This window comes from Saccopteryx bilineata, chromosome X, assembly GCF_036850765.1.
Source record: "Saccopteryx bilineata isolate mSacBil1 chromosome X, mSacBil1_pri_phased_curated, whole genome shotgun sequence".
NCBI classification, from domain to species: domain Eukaryota; kingdom Metazoa; phylum Chordata; class Mammalia; order Chiroptera; family Emballonuridae; genus Saccopteryx; species Saccopteryx bilineata.
The window spans coordinates 110,756,404-110,778,097 of record NC_089502.1 but is presented as its reverse complement, the minus strand read 5'-3'; the positions used below and the strand labels follow the sequence as shown (position 1 = coordinate 110,778,097).

General features: G+C 50.8%; 1 protein-coding gene across 12 annotated transcripts in view; it reads right to left on the bottom strand.

Annotated features, from left to right (window-relative positions):
- Positions 1–21,694, bottom strand: part of BCOR (BCL6 corepressor) — a 115,945-nt gene that overhangs the window by 13,818 nt on the left and 80,433 nt on the right. For 9 of the 12 annotated variants that reach the window (XM_066248731.1, XM_066248730.1, XM_066248728.1 and 6 more), the window contains exons 2-6: positions 10,255–10,380; positions 8,853–8,931; positions 5,025–7,868; positions 4,314–4,367; positions 3,650–3,836 (exon numbers count right to left, since the gene is read on the bottom strand). In XM_066248731.1, coding sequence (XP_066104828.1) covers positions 3,650–3,836; positions 4,314–4,367; positions 5,025–7,868; positions 8,853–8,931; positions 10,255–10,340 — 3,250 coding nt within the window. In that variant the 5' untranslated portion in view covers positions 10,341–10,380. Of the gene's footprint in view, positions 1–3,649; positions 3,837–4,313; positions 4,368–5,024; positions 7,869–8,852; positions 9,036–10,254; positions 10,384–21,694 lie in introns of those variants that run through there. The other 3 variants (XM_066248735.1, XM_066248737.1, XM_066248738.1) reach the window with 2 other exon arrangements.

Sequence of the window (21,694 nt, the reverse complement as noted above, 5' to 3'; positions counted from 1 at the left end):
GAGCATATCCAACCACAACCCACAGGATTACCCTTGAGGGCAAAGGAGATGGAGAGATAGATACAAAGGGCTCTAACCCACATGCTCCTTGCCCCTCCACTGTTGCTACTTTTGGCCCTTCTAAAAATGGGAAGCCATGTGCCCTTGGTCATCTGATGTAAGCAGATGTGACTGTGGCCATGTTGTTTGTGGTTTAACACTTGATCCTTGCAGCCAGCCCGGTCATATGACTCAGCACATACATCCCAAAATTTATCACTGTTATGCCATAGCATTACTTCACAAAAGCATCACCATGGCAACATTTACGAGTCACCGTGGCAACAAAGCACCCTCCGCACTGGTGAGCCATGCCCAGTGAGCCCTAAGGTGGGAGGGGGGTTACCCATGATGGACAGTCCCCATCTACAGAGGTACCTGTAGCACCTCCGGCAAAGGCTAACCTGTAAAAACCTACACCCTCGACAGAAGAGAGGTGGGCACTCTCTGTTCCGGACTCCAAGTATTATACGTAGTTTACGAAACACGACGTAGGTCCTCAGCCAGAAGAGAAGCTTCCCGAGCTAGGAAGTTTTGTGAAGCCCTTGGACTTGGGCTTCCTTCGGTTCCTGCCCAGGCATTGCCACTGAGCAGGTCCTGGGACCGCGCCAGCCAAGGGAGATGGTCACTCCGCGTTCAAGAAGAAATGGATCCATGCCTTCCGTTCCTCCCAACCCTCGAAATGTCACGGATGCCTCCTATGACTAAACTTCCACATCAGAGAAGGCTCCTGACTCATTTGTTGAACTTCTAAAATAAAAATTTCACACAGCCACCCCTACTATTGGAAAGAGTAAGTGAAAACCCTGGCCATTGTTTTCAAGTTAATTCACCTTTCTTAAGCGAGCCCCTCCCGACAAGATGTACACAGCATCTCGGGAGTTCCCGGTGCGTCCCGGAGGAAAGGGCAGCCTCAGAAGGGGCAAGGCATAGAGAAGGAGCCCTCTGCCCTCTTTGTGATCCCTGCCCGACCCAGCTCCCACGTGCCCGGAGCTCTTGGCCACACTCACACTCACGAAAAAAGAACTTGAGAAGGGAACCAATGTGGAACAGGGTCCGAACCCATGTGGGCTCAAGACGCAAGGGCCAAAAAGATACCAAGGCCCACTAATTTGCAACTGAATGAATTCAGCCCCTACTGTCCCCTAGATGACAGGTGGCATCAAGGACACAGGCTCCTCCTCAGATTATTCATTCCTGTTAACCAACCACAAACTACAAGTGTCCAGAAAACCGGGCATGCTACCTCGCCTACCCCTTTCATTGCCCCAATCTTTAAAGCCAAGTGAGCCTTTTCACCTTCCCCGGCCCATTCCTGCCCTTAGTGCTATTTATGGCTCGCTGGGCTGTGTCCTGCCGCCCCGGGAACAGAGCAGGTCTGAGCTTGGAGAAGCTTAGGGAAGGCCTTTCTGATGAATCCTCTAGGGCTTGGGCCCTGCTCCACACTGGCCACACCAAGTTCTCCTTTCTAGGTTCAGCAGAAAAGAGGGGGGAGGACACAACGTTCTCTGGGAGGAAGGCCAGAGTTCGGCAACTGAGGCGTGAAGGGCATGAGCTGCCCTGGGTCTGGCCCTGTTGCTGGAAAACCAGAGAAAGGGCAGGAGGACTTGAGGTTGGCTAACTTCCTGCTCCCTGCCCCCAGCCTCCCTCACAATCCACGCAGAACAAAGAGGGATTCTCCCTCGCAGGCACTTTTCCCTCCTCAGAGAAGCACCTACCCACGAACCGGCCTTGCCAACTTCTACCAGGTCCTCCCTAGAAACTTCCTCAAGAGCCAGCCCTCTAAGGCACCTCAGACGGGAAGGTCTGTGTGCCCGGTGCGGGCATCAGCAAGGCAAGCCTTCTTCGCTGCTTCATTCAAAAGCCACTTGGACCCTCCATTTTCCCATCTCAATCCCATGAGGTAAAGGAGTAAGGACACCTCCACTTCAGCAACACCAAGAATCCTTGCCACTCACTAGTGACAGATAAAGTCTCTTCTGGGACAACGTAGAACTAATTGGTCCTGGTGTGGCCTACCCGGAACCCTAGCCATAGGCCGCTGTCTAACCCCAAGGATGAGCTGGGGAGGAGGAAGAGGGGGAGGTTGTGCTCTAGTCAGTGAGAAGCACTCTCCTGGACCACAAATCCCCCCCAATTCCACGAGGCACTGACAAACTAAGTGTGGGAATGGCAAGCCTATGACATCCGATGGCACAGGGCTGGCAACCTCGCCCATCATCCCAGAGCACCCTGTCTCAGGGGGATTTTGCAGCTGCTCTTTTGATGTTTACCCAAATGCTCTACCTAATTCACCATCACCAATGAGGTTTCTGAGAGCTGGAGTGGGCTTCAGGCCGCAAGCATGCACATTTAAAAACTGAGGAGAGTGGTGGTAGCGCAGCGGATAGAGTGTTGACCTAGGACGCTGAGGTCTCAGATTCAAAACCCTGAGGTGGCGGGCTTGAGCGTGGGATCATTGACACAATCTCCTGGTCACTGGCTTGAGCAAGGGGTCACTGGCTCGGCTGGAGCCCTCCAGCCAAGGCACATATGAGAAGCAATCAATGAACAACTAAAGTGTTGCAACTACAAGTTGATGCTTCTCATTTCTCTCCCTTTCTGTCTCTCGTGCGTGGAAAAAAAAAAGAGAAAGACCTCTCCCACTTGCTGCCAACAAGTCTCATGATCAAACCGCAAAGTCTACCACAGCAGGGGACCATGGTGGGATTGAAGGGTGACTTGAGGAAAGCACAAACTTTCTTTCCACATTCTGGCTCCAAAACATAATACACCCTTCTCTGGTGGGGAGAACCCTTCCATTTATGCAGTGTCTTCTGATTGTGCTGTTGACTCCCAGCTATTATAAACAAACCCGCCACAGAAAATAGCTATGCCCATCTTCACGGTGCCTTCATAATCTTTCATACCAACTTAAACAAAACCTCTGCCTTTGGCCGGAGAACACCTTCCACTCTAGACTAGACTGTCACCGTGGGGGATGGGAGGCACCTCTGGCTGGAAGTGTCATTCCACTTACCAACAGGAAAAAAAATAATCTGTCCCCGCTACAGAATGGAACATAGATATGCCACACTTATCTCCCACTGCCATTCCTCTGCTTTACTGTATTAGACTGTTACTAACTACAAGAACAATGTTTCTGCCTGACCTGTGGTGGCGCAGTGGATAACGCATCGACCTGGAAATGCTGAGGTCGCCGGTTCAAAACCCTGGGCTTGCCTGGTCAAGGCACATATGGGAGTTGATGCTTCCAGCTCCTCCCGCCTTCTCTCTCTCTCTCTCCCTCTCTCTCTCCTCTTTAAAAAAATGAATAAAGAAAAAAAGAAAAAAAAAAGATAAAAAAAAAGAACAATGTTTCCCTGGAAAAGGAGATGAGTCCCAGGAAATAACCTTTCACAGGTGCCTCACTCCTGGATGCCGTAATGTTCAAAAGGCCAATCAGCCCTTCCCTCCACGGACAGCAAGAGCGGTGTGTTCCTTCAAGCAGCCACAAACCGGACATCAGGCCGCAGTAAGTGAGTGGCTTCCTCACCTCCCTCAGCTCCCATAATGGTGGCCCCGTTTCCACTAACATGGTACCACACACGAGCCTCCTGGGTTTACTTACATCTCTCACTGTCATTCTGGTCGGCAATGGCTTCCTCTAGGGCGACCGACTTTGGCTTTTTGTCCTGGTTTCCTTTTAAGCTTTCCCACTCGGCAGAGCTGAATTTGCACACCTCGGAGTCTTTGGTTGTTGGGTGGCCACCTTCTCTCTCTTTCATCTCCAACTCTGAGAAGCGCATCATTGCACGCTAGAAAGAGAACGAAGATGGGAAAGAAAAAAACACAACACCTTACCATAAAAGCTATTTCATTTACCTCACCTTAAAGGAAAGGATTTTCAAAGAAGAGTTTGCCCAAAACCAACCACAATGTGATACAACTGAGATATTTTAAAAATGTAACAGATAAAAATTTAAGAGTATCTACATGTAAATAGTCACACATTCTTTATCCATAAAGCCATATGTATAGATATATATGCGCTGTGTATGTATATCCATACATACACTACTGCATATAGACAGACATTCTCTTTTGAAGGTAAATAAAACAAAACAAAAACACAACGCAAAGGAAACAAAACAAAAACACAACAGAAAAGAAAACAAAGTGCACAATGAATAAAGACGACCATGGCCCACAAACTTCCCTTTGCATATTTGGAAATGAAATTTAACTCAAAAGGTTTATGTAAGATTCTAGTAATAAAAATTTGAAGAACTGACCTCACAGTAAGCAGCGGGTAGACATAAAATACTGTCCTCTTGTAATCCTTCCATCTATGTAATTAAAATGGGCACTCAATGGATCATTTAGATAACTTCATCCATTTTTATAAGCATAAACTAAATTTTTTTTCTTAACATTGCAAAAAACAATTTGGCTTTATTTATCTTTTAATTAAAAGTAAAATATCTTAAGGAAATTCCTATACAACATCTATCATTCACTAGCAAGTTAAATACATATTCTATCCCTTTAAGCGAACTTTTTTTATATTTTTGGTGAAAAAAAAATTGCACGAATCCCACAGACATGCGGCTGCTACACACCACCAAATATCATTGTAAGGCATTCTAAGCAGCACTTCTAGATATATTTGTTAACGTACAGTAACGGCAGAGAAATTAAAGCAATTGATAGGTAAACGTCATGCAGTCTTTTTGATAGCCTTCACGATAATTAAAACTTCCTTTTATCAGCATTTGAGTGGAGTTCTTAAAATCTACAGAATAACTTAAAATAACCAGACACATGAACCTAAGTGCTACCACTCATGTCCCCATACTGGCCACATTTCATACATTTAAATTACCACAAGCTTCATTAAGCAAATCTGCCCGGTGTCCTGCCCTATACCATACCCCCCCAGTCCTCTTTACACATTACAAAGGCTGACAACTGGCCAATGACTGAGATTCGGGTGTGGGGCTCACCTGCAATGCCCGCTGCTCCCGGCTGAGCTGACTGGAATCTGCATACAGTTCAGTAGTGACACACTTGAATCTGTCACCCACATAACCAGCGGAGTTGGCGATTCTCTTTGCCAGCTTAGATGGCTTCGGTTTCAGCACTTTGCCATCATTTGAGTCTGCCTCATCAGCTCCATCTTTGGTATAGGTGGGGGTGACATCCACACTGGGTGGGGCACCGCCCACACAAAATGGTTTGGGATCCTCTTGGGTTTTACCAAAAGTTACAGCAGGGCCATCATTCCCTAGTGCTGGCTCCAGGAAGGAGGTGGAGACCGGCATCCCCAGGTTCTCCTTGTTGGTTCCTGCTGGAACGTTCTCCTTGCTTAAGCTGAAGACTGACTGGCCCGGAGCCTGTTTGAAAGTATAAGTTTCATGGAAATCAGTGATACGGCCCAACTCGTCTCTCAAGGTGATGTAGTCACGGTGCGGCTGCAGGGCCTGGTCAGTTGGGGGCTTGCTGGGCTCAGTGGTCTGGCCAACACTCTCGGCCGCAAAGCCGGGTTTGGAAACATTTGTGTCAGTTTTAGCATCTGACTCGTCCCGGAGAAGGTCTACATAGACAAGCTTGTCACTTTTTACAACAGTTTTCCCTTGATTCCAGCTGGGGCTGGGCTTCAGGTTCTTGTCAGTGGGAACGTCTGGATGTAACTTGGTACTGCTAGCTTCCAACATCTCGGAAAAGCGGTTCCGGAGGGTTGGATCCTCATAGCGGGTTCTCTCGTGGGACCGGGACCTCCTCTCGGGCTTCTCCTCCTTTGTGATCTCTAAGGGCGTGTGAGGAATCAGCATGGGATGCACCATGCCCAACCCCAGAGCGTCTTGGTAGGTCACGAACTCTGGCCGGCCAGTGGGCAGCCCGTAGGGCAGTCCAGGCTTGGGGGCCAGGTGCCCAGGAAAGAGACTGCCATTGGGCAGCAAAACTGGGTGAGGGTAGACAGGTCCCTTGCCATGTAGGGAGAGGGGACTTATAGCAATGCCCTCAGGTGCCGGGTAAGGGAGGTAACTTCTGGGGTAGGGAATTGGTGGGGACCTGAACGCCTCATTTGGAGAGAGAAATATTGAGCTTGGCGGGAGGCCATTCTCGCTTGCTTTGAAGCTCGGTTCTGGGTTGCTGGCTTTGGCACCCTTGCTGCTGGTGCCACCGCTATGCTTGGCAGGCGTGGTCGGAGGCTGGCCCACGTGCTGAATGACGGATGGCGTGGTGTCCACGGAGCTCCTACTAGTCTTGCTGCCATCTGCATTGGCATTTGGGGCTGGCGATGCAGAGGCTGGGCGGCCCGCACTGGACACTGCCCCCGACACGTTAGTGACCACGGCATCTGTGCCACCCATGCGAGGGCATGAAGAACTCCGCTGCTGTGGTATAGCCCAGTCCAAAGTCTTATTTTTCAGCTGCATGCCCTTGCCATTGTTCTCTTCGTTGGGACTTGGCCCGGGCACCACCCAGGACGAGGGAGCCGTGCTAATGATTTCAGATCTATAGATAGCACAGCCGTTTCCTGGGGGAGATAAGGTTTCTTTTGGAATTTCACTTCCAGAGAGCACTAAGCCACTTCCAGCTCTGCTGTGAACCAGGACTGTGGGAGCCATCTTTTTCATGTGCTCAGCTTTAGAAGCATCTACATCCACCACTTTAGAAGACAAGTCTAGTGGCTTATCGGTGACGTCTTTGGTAATTGTCTGCTTCTCCAAGAGAGGAGGTGAGCCGCTGTCTTTCCTGTCTTGACTGGCTGTTTTCCGAGTGTGCCCAGAAACTGGCTGGGCACTTTCGGCCCCTTCTGGAGCCTTCGGATACTTGCTGTTGGAGAGCCTGGCCACGGGGAACTCGCTGCTGACTGTCATGTATGGCTTGGACAGGGTGACAGAGGGCGAGGTGGAGATCCGGGCATAATGCTTGTGGAATTCAGAGTAGGTGTCCGCGGTGGGCTGGGAGGGAAGGTGGACACGGGGTGAAGGCCGAGGCGAGGGCGGCAACAGGAGAGCTGTGTCCCCTGGCAGGCCACTGGTGACTGGCTTGGCAGAGGGTACCCTAGGCTGTTTACTGTTCTGGATGTGGGGATAGGCATGGGAATCGACAGGGTTCCCAGGATTGACGCCCATCTTCCAGGGCAGGCTTTTGTCTGCACAGTGAACTAGAGGTGGGATGGCTGGAGAGGCTGAGGGTGTCGAGAGCCTCATGGGTGAAGCCAGGGACGATGGGATGTGGGGACTGACGTAGTGAGGTGGCGGTAGGTAGAGAAAGCGCTCCCCATTGGTGCAGACCGGAGAATACAGCGGCTGAGCCAGGCTGTAGGACTGCTGAGGTAACAAGGCCTTGTACATGTTCAGAGAATACTTATTTGGCGAGTCAAGGAAAGGGTAGATAGCTGGCGTGGCACCCTCCATGTAAGGATTGACCCAGGGCAGCCGCAGGTAACTAGCACCATTGATGTTGAGAGGACTCTGTTTGTCACTGGCAGGCCTGTCCAAGCCCAGGGTTTCTGCTGTGGGCACAGCACTTTTTTGTATTCCAGGTGGTGTTTTGTATATAGCACTGAAGCCATTTGGGGGTTTTCCAGAGACAGCGGAGGCCTCCACTGTCTCGGGTGTATTCGGTTTGAATTGCACCTCTGGGTTTCTTTCAGAAGAAAACCCAAGACCACCTAGAGTGCTTGTGGCAGCCTCCCGACCTTTCTCTGAGCCCAGTCCACACAAGCTAGAATACACGATGTTGCCTGGGACGCGCAGCCCTTCCCGAATCAGGCCACTGCGGTCCATGCTCAGCGCTGTCAGGCCATCGATCCGATGGGCCGTGGTCGCGTCCACCTTTGCAAAAGAACACGGGTGTTAGGACACTCCTTCAAAGCAGCGCTGCCCGTCCCAGAGAGAAACTGCAAGCTAGTTCAATAATGATGTCAGCCTCAACATCTCAGCAGAAAGAGTTAAGAAGAAAAGGGCTCACAGGGTCTCTGCCCACCCCCAAACTCAATCCAAAACCCTTTGCTGCCAGTTCACTAGTATCCAGAAAGCCAAGAAAACAGTGACATCCCTTTAGACTTGAGGGCCATCCATTAACTCAGTCATCTATTAACTTTGGGAAAATTCGCCTTCTCAGCAAAAAAAAAAACAATCCAAAGAAACAAAAAACTTTGCCACAACTGAGACAAACCAACTCCCCTCCTCTCAGTACCATCCTCACAGGGTCCAGGACTCACACTGACCCTCTCTGGGCATGTTGGGTTGGGGGCAGAGTGGTGTTTACTGGGTTTTTCCTGGATGTTATTTAACATAACAAGAAACAATCTTCAGTGGGATAGGAGGAACGGAAGACTTTAGCCGTCTCATTTCTAAATCAATAAAGAGGCCATGGGTCAAACTGTGGTTGCATCTTTTGACTTCCTCTCCCTGGTGTCTGAAGAAGGTTCTGCGTTTCATATTTTACTGGAAAAGAAAACCCTGAGGATCTACTTGGCGGCTGAAAATTTATCCAACTGGGAGCATTGAAGTGGCATGTAGCTTAGCAAAAAAAAAAAAAAAAAGGCAGCACATATCCCACCAGTCACTAGGGGATGTGAACAGAAGTGGCAAGCGTGTCAAAAGGAGTGCTTGGCCACGGACCTGAGGTGGGAAGAGCTTAGGCGAGCGAGGGCCCTGTCCTGTGGCAGACAGAGGCTTTCTGCTCAGCCCTGCCCTGAAACACCCCACTCCACCCCCTCCAAAAGCCCTTTAATAGCATGCAAATTAATGCACTATTGATTACAGATCACTGAGATTCAGATAGCACATCAACAGAAGCCATTAATCTCTTACCACGTTGTGGTTCAAGGGATTTTCTTCCCTTAGTTCCAGTCTGGCTTTTGAAGCGTCACCATCATTTACAGGAATTTTCCTATTTAAAAGGACACACCAACTTCATGAAAGCATTCCTCACTTAATCCATCTTTCACAGATCACCCCAAGACCATTTCTAAGAACTCCATTTTTTCAATTGCCCTTTAAAAGAAAAAAAAAAAAATTTCCTCCTTGATGGCCTGTATTGAAAGTTGTCCCCAAATGGTGATTTAACTGGACTGGGAAAAACAAAGGAAGGACAACAGGGACGTGAGATCAGAAATATGACCCCAAGGTGGGTAAGCCAGGAATTAAGCACAACCATTCCTTTAGCACCATCTTTCCTTGAGAGATGCCAAGTAGGCCAATCTGGGCTCTGCTGTCTAGACGACCCTTATGAGCTGTACCTGAGGACAGACATTAAGTAATACAATGGCCAAAGACCAAAGCAGGGGACAAAAGGTTTCAGTGCACTGGCTGGCCACTCAGCCGCTTCTGTGCTACCCACAAGGGCAGGCTTTCAAAACTTTCCCCCAAACTTAGGCACCAGGTCCTCTGAAACTGGTTTCCATGGTGATAACGAAGCCGTATTTGACTGCCTTTATCAAAATGATGAGGGGCACACACTAATATCATACAAATGTCAGCTGCTCCAGGCTCCAGAGGAAGCTGCACATCTGTGCCAGGCTGCTGCGGCTGCCCTGGGACTTGTTATCAGAGAGCATCGATAAAGAAAGTGCCTGGTGCCAACTTCCAAATCCCCAGGATAAAATCGCTGACAAGCAGTACAGGAAAGTTTCATCATTACCCCGAAAACCAGCTTCAATCATCTACTGCTTAGATGCCTCTATCCCACACCCCAAAATTACTGATTAGGGAGCCTAACAGAGCTGTTAGGTGACTGAAACCAGGAGCCAATGGCCTCACAGAATGAATGGCACAGGACGCCTAGAAACCCTGGGCTTAAATGAAGTAAAAGGGTGGCTATCTCCTCAGTTATTACTGAGCAAACTATTTGTTTTAAAAGCACATTGAATGCTGATCCACCTGGGCCCGCACTCCTGACATTTAGAGTTAAAGCGGCATATAGACTGGGATTAATTCTCCTTCATAAATATGAAATAATAAATTAGGGACGAAAGTGCACTGAAAGGCCGCTTTAGGGGCTAATCTTTTAAAGGGCGGCAATGCTTCAGCTGAGCTGGGTTGCCTGTTCAAACTGTAAATCAAGGGCTGCCAGTGAGGCAGGTCTTTCTCCCCCACCCCTGTCTGGCCCACTGTGGCTGTGAGAAAGCGAGGGGGGCCTCAGCTGCGCTCAGGGGCAGTGGGGAAGAGAGACCAGCGCCCCCCGCCCCCGGGCCTGAGCCAGGCAGGCACTCACCGGTCTTCGCTGACCCCACACATGCGCACCCTTTCGCCGCTCACCCAGCTGTGAACGTTCCCGTACAGGGGGGTTGCTGAAAGCATGTTGTCTTCTTGGACGGCAGCTTTTCTTCAAGCGTCTAGTCTGTTTGAAACGAAACAAAACAAAACAAAACAAAATCCCAGGAGGTTGAATAAAGAAGAACCAAACAGGAAACGAGAGAAGCCCTCTTTCTAGGCAATCCCTACAGAACGCAGTTTCTAGGCAATTTGTACAGAATGCAGATTTGGGAAGGCAGATTGTGCTCCGCGGTCTACGGATGGCCAGGAGTGTTAAGTACACACACGACCCAAAAGTCCTGGAAGGGGAGATGGCTAAACTGCTACCCTCACACCATCCAAGGTATAGCGCTGACCCCTAACACTCCCCACACCTCCCCTGCTTCACTCCCTGGCCAGCCTTCTTGTCCCTTTCCCAGCCTTTGGAGAACACTTTGGGAAGGACCAGTGCTGGACGCTAGGGAGCTGTGCACTTATTCTTCTTGGGGGCCGAAAGGATCAGGGCAGGTGGGAGGCACAATGGTCAGGTGTGACCCACACCCCCATGAGTTTCCAGGGCTGTGATGTGTGTAACTTACAGCTCGAGGGTTAAAAAGAGCCTGTGGGCTGGTGATCCACTCCACCCCAACCCTAGATTAGATTAAGCACCAAACCCGGGTGGTATAGTCTGAGAGCTGCAGAGGGAGGTGGCTGAGTAATTCAATGACGCCTGCTCGCTGGGGACAAGAAATCATTAGTGAGCGCAGAAGTCTTAGCAGCCCAGCCTGCTGGGCTGCAAACCGCTGGCACACTGAGAACAGCCAAAAGCCACCCATTTTCCACCTATCAGGAGGGAGAGGGAGGCTGTCAGACAGAAGAGCGGAGAGCACCTCTCCCCACCCCCACACCCTTACCTCCTCTGCTCACCCCCCCACCCACCCAAGTCACATTCTAGTTTGCTGCATGAGTGAGAAGGGTCAGGACAAGCTGCATTTTATTAACAGGATTATCACGGCGCGTGATTTATCCTCGTGCAGGATTTTAATTGCTCTTTGGAGGTTGAGCCGTTTCTTTTGACTGCGCTTCAGCCCATATCCTGCTGTTAAATGCTGGGTTAATAAGTAGGGGAGCCTTTAATGCTTGGGACCGATGGCCCTGGGCAATTCCCTGATCACAATCGCATCGCCAGCTCCCTTGTCCGGACTGGCCACGGCATCTTTACAGGCGCCCCAAACCCGAACGCAAAATCACTGGCGTGCAGATTTATCAGGGGAACTTTGCTTTCTCCTCCTCCCTCACACACACACCCACACAGTTTCCGAAAGCCCAAATGTTCCCTAAGTCGACACATTTCCTTTGTTAGCAGGAAAAAATATGCAAATGATCGTTTTTTTACACTTTAGCACACGGAGCCTGCCTGGTCCTGGTCGCAGGGGTTGGAGGCACCAGGTCCGGATCTTTTTCTGTGAGTAGCAGAGGGTGGGGGTGGGGGAGCACCTGGGTGACCCGAATCCAAAAGCCAGGCTGTCCTTGGGCATTTCTTTGTCCAACTAGATCTTTTGTCCACCAGCATCCCCCATCAGCCCCTGGTCATAGAACACCGTCTGTTAATCAAGAGCCACAGGCACAGACACACTGCACACAGTCAGAGCTCAACAATGAAGCCAGAGAAGGAAAGAGGAGGCAGACATCTGCAGTGTGGCAGGCCTGGTGGGATTCTGAAGAAGCCGTTTCTTTAGGAAACATCTTTCTTCAGACAGACAGGGGTGTTTCCAATGCGTGAGCCACAATACTCAACCAATAGACGGACTCAGGTGTTGAGGAAGGTTCTGTGGAGGCTCATGGGATTTTGGTCCATCTTCCAAATACACAAATCAAGTTGGGCAGGGGAAGGCTACCACTTGTGCTGGGCCGACCACAAGGCACATTCATGGGAGGGTCTCCTCCCCAACCACTGCAGCCCCTTCTAACAAAAGAAAGACACTGTGAGCGGCCTAATGTAGAAGGTGGAACAACACTGCCCTGATCACTGGCTGCAGCGGTGGGGCCGTGCCGTGCTGTCCCCTCTGTGCGCCATAATGAAATGCAGAAATAAGAAAGAGCAAAAGGGTCACTGAATCCAAACCCTAAGAAAAGGATGAGGGAAGAGGAAAGTGTGTGCCTATGACACCTCAATCTCCCATGAGCCAGTCTTCAAAATCGGCTTCCTCTTCAACAGGACCCCTTCCCACACACCTTTCGTCATCACTTTGTGACAGGGCCCTCTCAACACCTGACTGAGGAAAGAGAAGGGAAGGGCGCCACCTCAACCATCTTCCCAGGTCCCTTCCTTTGAAAGGGCTTTCTGTTCGAAAGGACAGCATGGACTCAGCAGGAAGGTGAATGTAGTTTAGAGATGTCTGGAACCATTGGGTGCTTTCAAAGCTTCTCCCCTTTCCCAGGGCTTGTCCTGTGGGGTTTTCAATATTAATGCTGCACAGGTAAATGACACCGGGCGTCAGAATGAAGTGTTCTCACATGCATGGGGTCAGATGGAGTGTTGAGGCCCAGCGCAGGAACGATTCAGTGTCATCTGTGTGTGTGTGGGTGGGGGGGGATGGGCAAGGCTGAAATGAAGCAGCAAAAAAAGGGGGGTTACATTGTTACATCCTGCTGACCACACACACACACACACACACACACACACACACACAATCTCTAGCTGCCCCATGAACTTTTTGTGAACTGTTTAAAAGTGGAGGTCTGTTGAACAAACAGCGGCGCCACTGCCAGCCATAATTTCATTGCAACAAGCGAAAGACTTTTAACTCTTCAGGTTCCTGGCCAAAAATGGAGCTGTGTAGAAAGGACCAATGAGCAATGGCCCTGCCTGGCACGAGGCCCCTCTCCAGGGTGACAACAAGAGCAGCCCAACTCCCCAGCAGGAACACCCTCAGCAAAGGCCGCCCTGGGCACCCCCCCCCCACCATTACAGAAGGACAGGAAGTCCCCTCCGCCATCTCTCTGGGATGTATTACTAAGGGAGTGTGGGGATAAGAAACGAAGAGACTGAAAGGCAGAGTCCAGCTCTCACCCACTCCACATCTAGAAGCAGCTGTTGAAATTGTTAGGATCTTTTCTTTCTTTTTTTCTTTTTTCTTTTTTAAATAACCTCTAAAGGGAGTGCTTAAAACTGGCTTCGCTGACCCTTGCCGGTGGGATGCGGTTGAGAGGGCAACAATATGATTTGGATGGCAAACAGGGCAGGCACTTTGCTGCTATATATAAGAGACTCATTTGCCCTTATTTCTCTCTCTCTCTCTCTCTCTCTCTCACACACACACACACACACACACCCCTTCTTCCACAGGCAGGCTCTGCTTCTAGAGGTGCCAAGATGTGTGAAGTCACTCATGAAAAGCACTTTACAAGCACCAACCTGTTTGCAGTGAGCTGCTAAGCTACGCCCAGGCTCTGGGGTTTAACCCTTTCTTCCAGTAGTGGAGAGAAGGGGGCATGGATGCGGAACAGGGACGAAGAGGGAAGATTGCTGAGGGAAGAGGTCAGACGGGGAGCCGGAGGGGTGTCTGGTTTCTAGACAGATGGGAATTGTAGTGGCCGCTGGCTGAAACACCATTTCGGGGCGGGGGGAGACCTGGTTCACAAAATGCAGACACACACCATGGGGGTCTCACCCTCTGTTTGGCAGTAACTGAAAGAACAGGAGAGCTTGGGTCTTCCTCAATAGACTTGGGCAGTCATCTGCTCCGGAAGCCAAGAGCTACGGTTAGTATCTGAGCTTGGCCTGGACACTGAGGAAAATGGCCTGATTGGCAGAAAGAGGTCAGAGGGACCGAGATTAGGAGCTGTCACCCCTGAGGTGTCTTTTCCATCCTCTGTGAAAAGACATTAAGGGGAAAAATGGGCCCCAAGCAGCACCCACCACCACTACGGACTGAGAAGGAGAGAATTTTTCTTTAAAGGTGAGTTACCCTAACAGAGAACAAAGAGCAAGCTGGAAAAGGAGGAGCAGTGGCCTTCAGAGGCTGGGATGAGCGACGGGAGGGGACGCAGCACCACGCCACTGTTGGCACCTGTCCTTTCTCTCCACCTCGGCTCCTCCTGGCATCAGGCCACTTTCCACTGCCTCCACCCTTGAGGTGCAGATCAGTTAAAGTCTGCGTATCACGCTTGACAAGTGGTACAGACAAAATGAGAAGCATCGCCAGCAAACCATCCCGACTCCCACGCTCCACACCAGCACTGACGGTGCACCCTTCCTACGGCCTCCCGCAGTAGACATCCCTTGCCCCATTCAGGCAGTCATCCAGCTAGTAACCAAAAAGGCCAGGGCAGGTTTGTGGGAGCGTCTGGCTCAGAAGGCTGAACAGCCAGGGTGCAGTGGGACCTCTTTGGGGAAGGGGTCCCCTCACGGCATGGCTCATTCTCTGGAGAACCTGTGAGAACATGGTCACCACGCCCTCCCAGCTCTCACCCTCATGCGCAGCGTCTCGAGCAGGTGGCTCAACCTCTTCCACCTTGGCCCCTCATCTGTAAATATCTGGCACCACGGTCTCCAGAGGATTAGACTGCACTATGAACTCGAGTTTTGCCTGGTACTAGCTGGTACAGGCCACATTTAACCCCATGAAACAGCATCTGACTCCTACTACACATACTGTGTAAGAAACCTCAAGAGCCTCAGCATAGTTTCTTTGTGGCGGCAGGAAGGCTGAGGCAGGGACACAGAGGGGGCCAGGCCAGGGAGGGGTGACCTTCAGCAGAGTTGTGAGGATTTCATCGAAGCCGAATCTAACCACACGGGAGCCCTTCCTGGGGCAGTTCCAAGAGCAGACTGAGTCACGCTCAGTGGTGCTTCTCTACTGGTGTCAAAGAAGTGGGGGGAGGGAGAAGTTCCTATTTTAGAATGAGGGGGGCTCTGTAGGGGTGGGAGACGAGAAGAAAAAGCTCTCCTGGATGTGCAGTGTTAGGAATGGTCTTCCTGGGCTGCTCTTCTGGTTGTGCAAAGCAGCAGGGAGCTGGGGACTCCAAGGCTGCCCCCAAAGGTCGGGCCTCGGGCTTCTAGGGGTGTGGTTGAAGGAGGTTGGTCCTCCTGCCCTCCCTGAATGGTGGGGTAAGGGGGGAGTGATCTAGCCTGCCCAGGCACTGCCTCCTGGCACACTCCAAGCCCCGGCAATTGCCTCCGGGGACCTCTCCACCCATGCCCCAAGTTTTGCATTAGCTATAGACTGAGCTGCGGGAGCGAGCAGTGGGGAGATAGGAGGACAGGGAACTCGCGCAGCCCTGACCTTTTCGAGCAACCAGAACCTTCCCTGCCCCCTCCCAGGGCTGGTGGGTTAGAGAAGAAAGCCACTTGGGTCTGTCCATAAGTCCGGGAGTGAACTTGGCCCTCTGCAGCTGCAGATGAGAGGAGAAGGGCGCCCCCTCCCCCAACTGGGCCCCGAGTGTGATCGGTGGGCAACAAAGGGATTTTCTCTCTCACCGCACTCATCTTGGTGGCTCCCGGCTAGCCCGCCCCCCATCGGCTAGCCAGCCCCCCATCTCGTGGCTCTACCGCCACCACCAGCCACCAAGGTCCCAGGCAGGCAGCTTAGCACACCCACTCTTGTGGCCCCGCCTGGCCTTCCAGAAACCTCCAAATCCCCTGACCAGGGTTAACCCCTTGGTCTCCCTCCCCCAGATGCGCTCCTCTCTGGTCCCCGTTCCTGAGCCCCTGCCCTCACCTCCTGTCCCTGCCACTGAATCTGACAAAAAGGACAAAAAGCAACTTTGGGTGGGCGCCCAGAGAAGCCAGAGTGTGCTCCTGGTGGAGTCCACCAGAGAACGGGCACTGCAGACTCCTCCCCCAGGCCCGCCCCCTCCAAGAGGCAAGCCTGCAAGCCAAGTGCAGCGAACTGTAAAGACGGATGGGGTGGGTGAGCACCAGCAGGATGATGGGGAGAGTTGCCCTCTAACTGGGGCTGGCCACCTTGCACGCAGCCCCCCTCCCCGCAGAGCCACGGCCAGGGGTCAGCTCAAGGGACCAACATCGGACACTTCCCCTTCCCCCTGCTGTCCGTCAGTGCCACGGCTTTTTGTTCCTTTCACTTTCTTTCACGGTTGTGCCACACACAATCACGTGTGTATGCAAGAGGGGGGCCCATTTGGAAGCAGGGGGGCCCTCCCCAACAGGAGGAGGCCCAAGACAGGGAACCTAGGTTGAGTAATTAATCATCCTTCCTTTCCCCCCAAAAAAACTCACATTCCCTTCTGTCTAGTCTCTACATGGCCTTTACACAACGTGGAGGCAGATCCAGAATAAACAATTCACACAATTCCACAGGGGGTGTCAATGCGCTGTAGTCTTCCCCAGGGCTCTGCAGAAAAAAACCCACACTTAATGCCCCCCCAAAGGAAGAGCTATACCATAAGACAATTAAGAACAGCTATACCATTAGTACACACAGGAAGCACAAAGGAACTTTTTACAAATAAAAGATGCATAAAACACAGGGTCCTGCAGTCTGCACCCGCATTCCTTGCTGATTGTATGCTGCCTGGGGGTCCTGGGAAGGCTGGGGATAAGGGTCAAAGGAGGAGAAGGGTGCCCACTCTCTTTAAAAGGAACAATGGGAACCCCATGTCCGCTACTCAATCTTGGAACTCGGAACATCCCAAACAAAGCTGTGAAACAAGTGTGGCATAGATGGGGGCCCGTGAATTTTTGTAGCTGTTCAGAGCTTAATTACTCCTCCTTGATCCGTGGGACTAGACACGACACCGCCAAGGTTAAAATGCCCCGAACAGCGCCGAGCAGATGTGTGCGAGCTGGCAGACGCGCAAATGAGGCCTGCCTCGGAGCACGATAACAAGTGACTAATACATTGCATATCGTTGAAAGAAAATTATTTTTCTCTAATTTGCATTTGCTTGGGGAAAAAAAAAAAAGGCAACCAGAGTCCCTCCTCACAAGCACGGAGTCTAATCCTGGAAATACAGCCCGGCTGCTTTAAGAGAGCTGGAAGGAGGGAAAGACTGCCAGTGTTTTGGCGTTGCAAGCTTGTTTATCTTTCCGCCTTTCCTCCAAGGCGAAACTCGTTTTGCAAGCAACATTCCTACAGAAAATGGCACACGTCATAAAAAGAGACCAATTTATAGAACTGGCACTGAAGTTCATGTATCACTCCAGAAGCATCTCCCAGCTCCCCACTGGGGAACCCAACTAAATGTAGAAGTCCACATTAAAACTCAGAGAGGGTAGACCAGGCAGGGTGGGTGTGGGGGTGGCGTGATGAATTTGATTTGCAGACATGCTGTAGGCTGTACCTGGGACCAAGCAAAGGGCATGCCAACGTCGAGTTAAAAGTCATCTCTAAATGATCCTCCCCCAAGCCCTAGGGGCCAGGACTGAGAAGGCTTCAACTGGGATGGGTATGGAGGTGGGGATGGATTTTTTTACTCGGCTTTCTCCAAGACGGCCCAGAGGCAGACCCACCTTCCCGGCCATCCATGAATGTCCAGGACTGGCCGCATTGGTGATTGTTGCCACCAACCGCTCTCCCTCCAGCCCTGGCACCTCCCTGCAGTGCCTGGCGGAGGACCAGGAACTCGGAAGGCCCGTGGCTGTGGGCCTCTAGTTGATTAAGTCAGAGTGGGTGGCACTGTGGGCAAGACCTCGGGACTGCACATCTGTGATCTGCAGCTGAAGGCAAATGCGCTCTTGAAAATGGGCAGGCTTGGGAGGGAAGGTTAAGGGATATGGGAAATCCAAACCCAAGCCGCACCCCTTCTAGCCAAATACACCGCCCTTTGGTCCCAAACCTACACTTGGGTTTCCAATCCGGGACGCAGTGCTGAGTGCAAAGCACACAGAGCGCCCGCCTGTCTAACTTGTCTGAATAACGGGGCCATTTCAGAGGGGGAACAACGGCCTCCAGAGCCTAGGAGTTTCCAGAAAGCCTTCAGTTAATAATACATTCTTTCCAACAAGCTTAAAGCTGAAAGTTAGTTCCTCACATCTTAAAAATCTTGTCATAAGCAGCTAATGAACCAGGTCCACAACAGATCCTGGCCAAACCCTTCTAGACAGGGACACTACACTCATGACCCTGTGGACCTTCTCCCGCCACCTCTTTCTAACAAGTTCCCTGAACCACAACACACAAACCATTCTACACCTCCATCCCAATCCTGGGGGCCAGCGGCGGGGGAGGGGGTGCTGCTGCTGTGCTCTCTCATCTGAGGACACTCTGGCCAGAGAGTGGTGGCCACCTCTGCAGTTCTGGGCAGGCTTGCATAGTATGCGCTTTGTGTAAGTGCCGAGGAGGCACAGTGCTGCTCGTGCACCAACAGCTGTCACATTATTTGCACTCGCTGTAAACAGCCTTCACATTCCCCCCTTACCACATAGTTAAAGCCAGACTAACAATCCACAGTTCGAGATCAAACCAACAACAGCAGCATTGTGTCTGCCTCCACGGCCTTCGCACCAAGCCCAGCAGCTGGCAGGTTTCTCCGGAACAAGGGACCCCCCCTCCCTCCACCCCTCCAGGCTCCAGCCAAGGCTAGCCAAGGCAGCATGCATTTGTCGCTGCCGATTGTCAAAGCAAAGGAGCACAGCCATTTCGCCAAGGTTTCAGTGGTTTATCAGCCTGCTCCCAGAGTTCCCCTCTTGGTGGCTTGGGGAACCACCCCTCCCCAGTTCCTCAGTTGGGAATAAAGGTTGCTCAGGCTCGCAGGGTCGGTTTCCATGCTCAGCAAAGCATGGGCCAGCCTGCCTGGGCCACGCTTGGGATCTGGGCAGGGAGGCGTACAGCTCTCCTCGTCACAGGGGCCAGGCAGCTCTGCGCTTTCTGCAGCCCCTTGTGTTTCAGAAATTGTCCAACTCCCTGAATACTTACTGGTCGTCCCACTGATCAAAATGTCTCCTTTATGATTTTTGGTTAAGTTGAACATTTCCATAATCGTCATTATTAGCGCAAATTACACGCCTAATCGGTCCTTAAATAGATTTTAATTAAATAATCATACAAGGCTCATTTTATGACTTAAGAAAGGCATTACTTTTCGTTATAAACTTTCCACCAGGATATAGAATAACGATAGCAGACAAATACTTCTTCTTTAAAAATCATCAATAAACGATGGGCAGAGTATGATGAAACAGACGCGGTTTCACATTCTGGAATCAAAGCGGAGACGAGACATACCACATCTGCACAACTTTCCTCCCGAGAAGGAAGAGGGGATGTCCTTTACCATAGCGCTACTTTGTCTTCTCTCTTTAGAGTCAGCAAAAACCATCCCCAAATGCTACTTTTCCTTCCCCATATGAAGAGCTTTCTCCAGCTAGAAGTCTTTCCCGGAGACCACCCCTCCCCACCCCCAGCCATTTTCCACCCCTTCGTCTGCTGAGAGTGCAAAGCAGGCAGGCTGTGCTTGTTAAATGCTGTGTAAAATGCTGTTAATAAAATAATAAATACAAAGGGTGGAGGCTGCTTGTTCCACGGGTGTTTTGACTGGCAATGCCTTGGCAGTTGTCATGTGTTTATGGGAGGGCAGACAACTCAAGGACTGACATAGTTTGGACACTTCTGTACTTCATTTATTCTTTCTCAAATGACCTAGGCCTAGTGCTATTTCAAATTTGCATTAGTGCAGAACTGGCAAATACCTAAGAGTTTCTCCAATTAAACCAAGTTTTATACCCAAAGCTAGAACATGCATATACTCTCCGACTTGCCTCACTCTAAAACAAACAGATCCTCAACAACAACCCCCAGCCCTGCTCCTCCCAACCTTCACCCCACTCTGGGGGTATCTAACGTTGGGATGCCTTCAGATGACAGGAAAGGCCCTGGCTACTCACTGCGGAGATCATTGAAGTTAGGGGCATACCGGCCACACTCTACCTCTAAAATAGTGAGCTAAGATGGGGGCAAAACTGCTGGCCTGGTAAAACCCACTGTTCACGAAACAATGTCAGCAAAGGCTGGAAGGCGTTCTTTAGAGGGACCAGGGATTCGTGCCTACTGAAGCTCTTTCAGCACAAAGGCTTTTAGGGGAAGAAGGGAAAAAGGGAGGAGGGGGGAAGGAGGAGAGAAAGAGAGGGCTCCTGTTTCAGAGCAGGCATCCCCTGAGAGTCAAGAACCAAGTGTAGCTTCAATCAAACGCTGACTTCCCCTCTGGGAGTCGAGTAGGAAACCTGATCACAGTAGCTTACTACCGGCCTGGATCCATACAGGTCTGGTTTTCTTCTCATGCTAGTAATTTTTTTAAATACATATCGATATAAAAGAAGCAATCCCTGGCAGACTTTATTGAAAACCACATTGAGCCCTCATAACATCCGGACTTAATCCCTATCAAACAAACCACAGCACCTCTGGCTTCTGCAGCAGGCCACCCCCTCTCACCTCTTCCAACCAGGTCTCTCCCCTCTAGTCACGGCAGTTCCCTCCCCACCCCAAAAGAATGACTGGAAAAGTAGCCAAAGAGCACCCAGATACAGGTTCTGGAATCAATTCCTAACCATATAATGATCCCACTTAAGAGGTGGGGGGGAGATCCAAGTCCTTTCATATGGAATCCTTTAAAATGCAGAATGCAAAGAACTGTAACAAAAGAAGAGAGGAACCCTTGGAGGTGTACTGGGAAAAATATCCTTGGGGATACCTGGAGAGGGAACTTAACCTGCTGGCTGTCCCCAAACTGGCTTTAGCAGGTCTCAGGGGGGAGCAGAGACTGGAGCGACAACCTATAGAAACACGACCAGTCATTCAAAGCAGACACTAATCCTGGGGCCTACTATGTGCCAAGTATTCTTTGATCCTAAGGTGGATAATTATTCCCAGTCTTACAAATGAAGAAACTTACCAAGGCTCAGAGGCCATAAATAACTTGCCCCCAAGGTCACACAGCTAGTAAAAATGGGCCACGGTCAAACTCAGTCCTGGAGTTGCGGAGAGGAGCCAATTATTGGTCTAATTGTGCCATTCAAAATCCCCAAGATATTCAGAAAGCTTCCTCAGGCCTTCTTACTCAAGGCCAGAGTTAAAAAGATAGCCTTTAACGCCAAGGTAATTTAGTCCACAAGGAGCCTGGAACCCAGTTCCTTCTACACCCAGTTATCTTTCTTTTGGTCCATTCGAAGCCTTTTGTAATTTCCCCTACATCCTGTACATCTCCCCCCACTGGAATACCTTGGTGTGAGGCCGGGGCTCCAACAAGGCTCCACCTTCTCCTCCTCCAGGATCTCAGAATAGGCAGGGGTAGTTGGTGGGTTGTTACTCTTAAGTCTCTGCAGAAAGTGCTGACTCCCGGCACTAGAACGAAGCTTGCCACCCTAGTTTTACTACATAAAGCAATAAATCAAATTATCTAGATAGAGCAAAAGCCCTTTGGAAAGACTGGCTACACCTATCATTCCTTGGGTTTTAAGA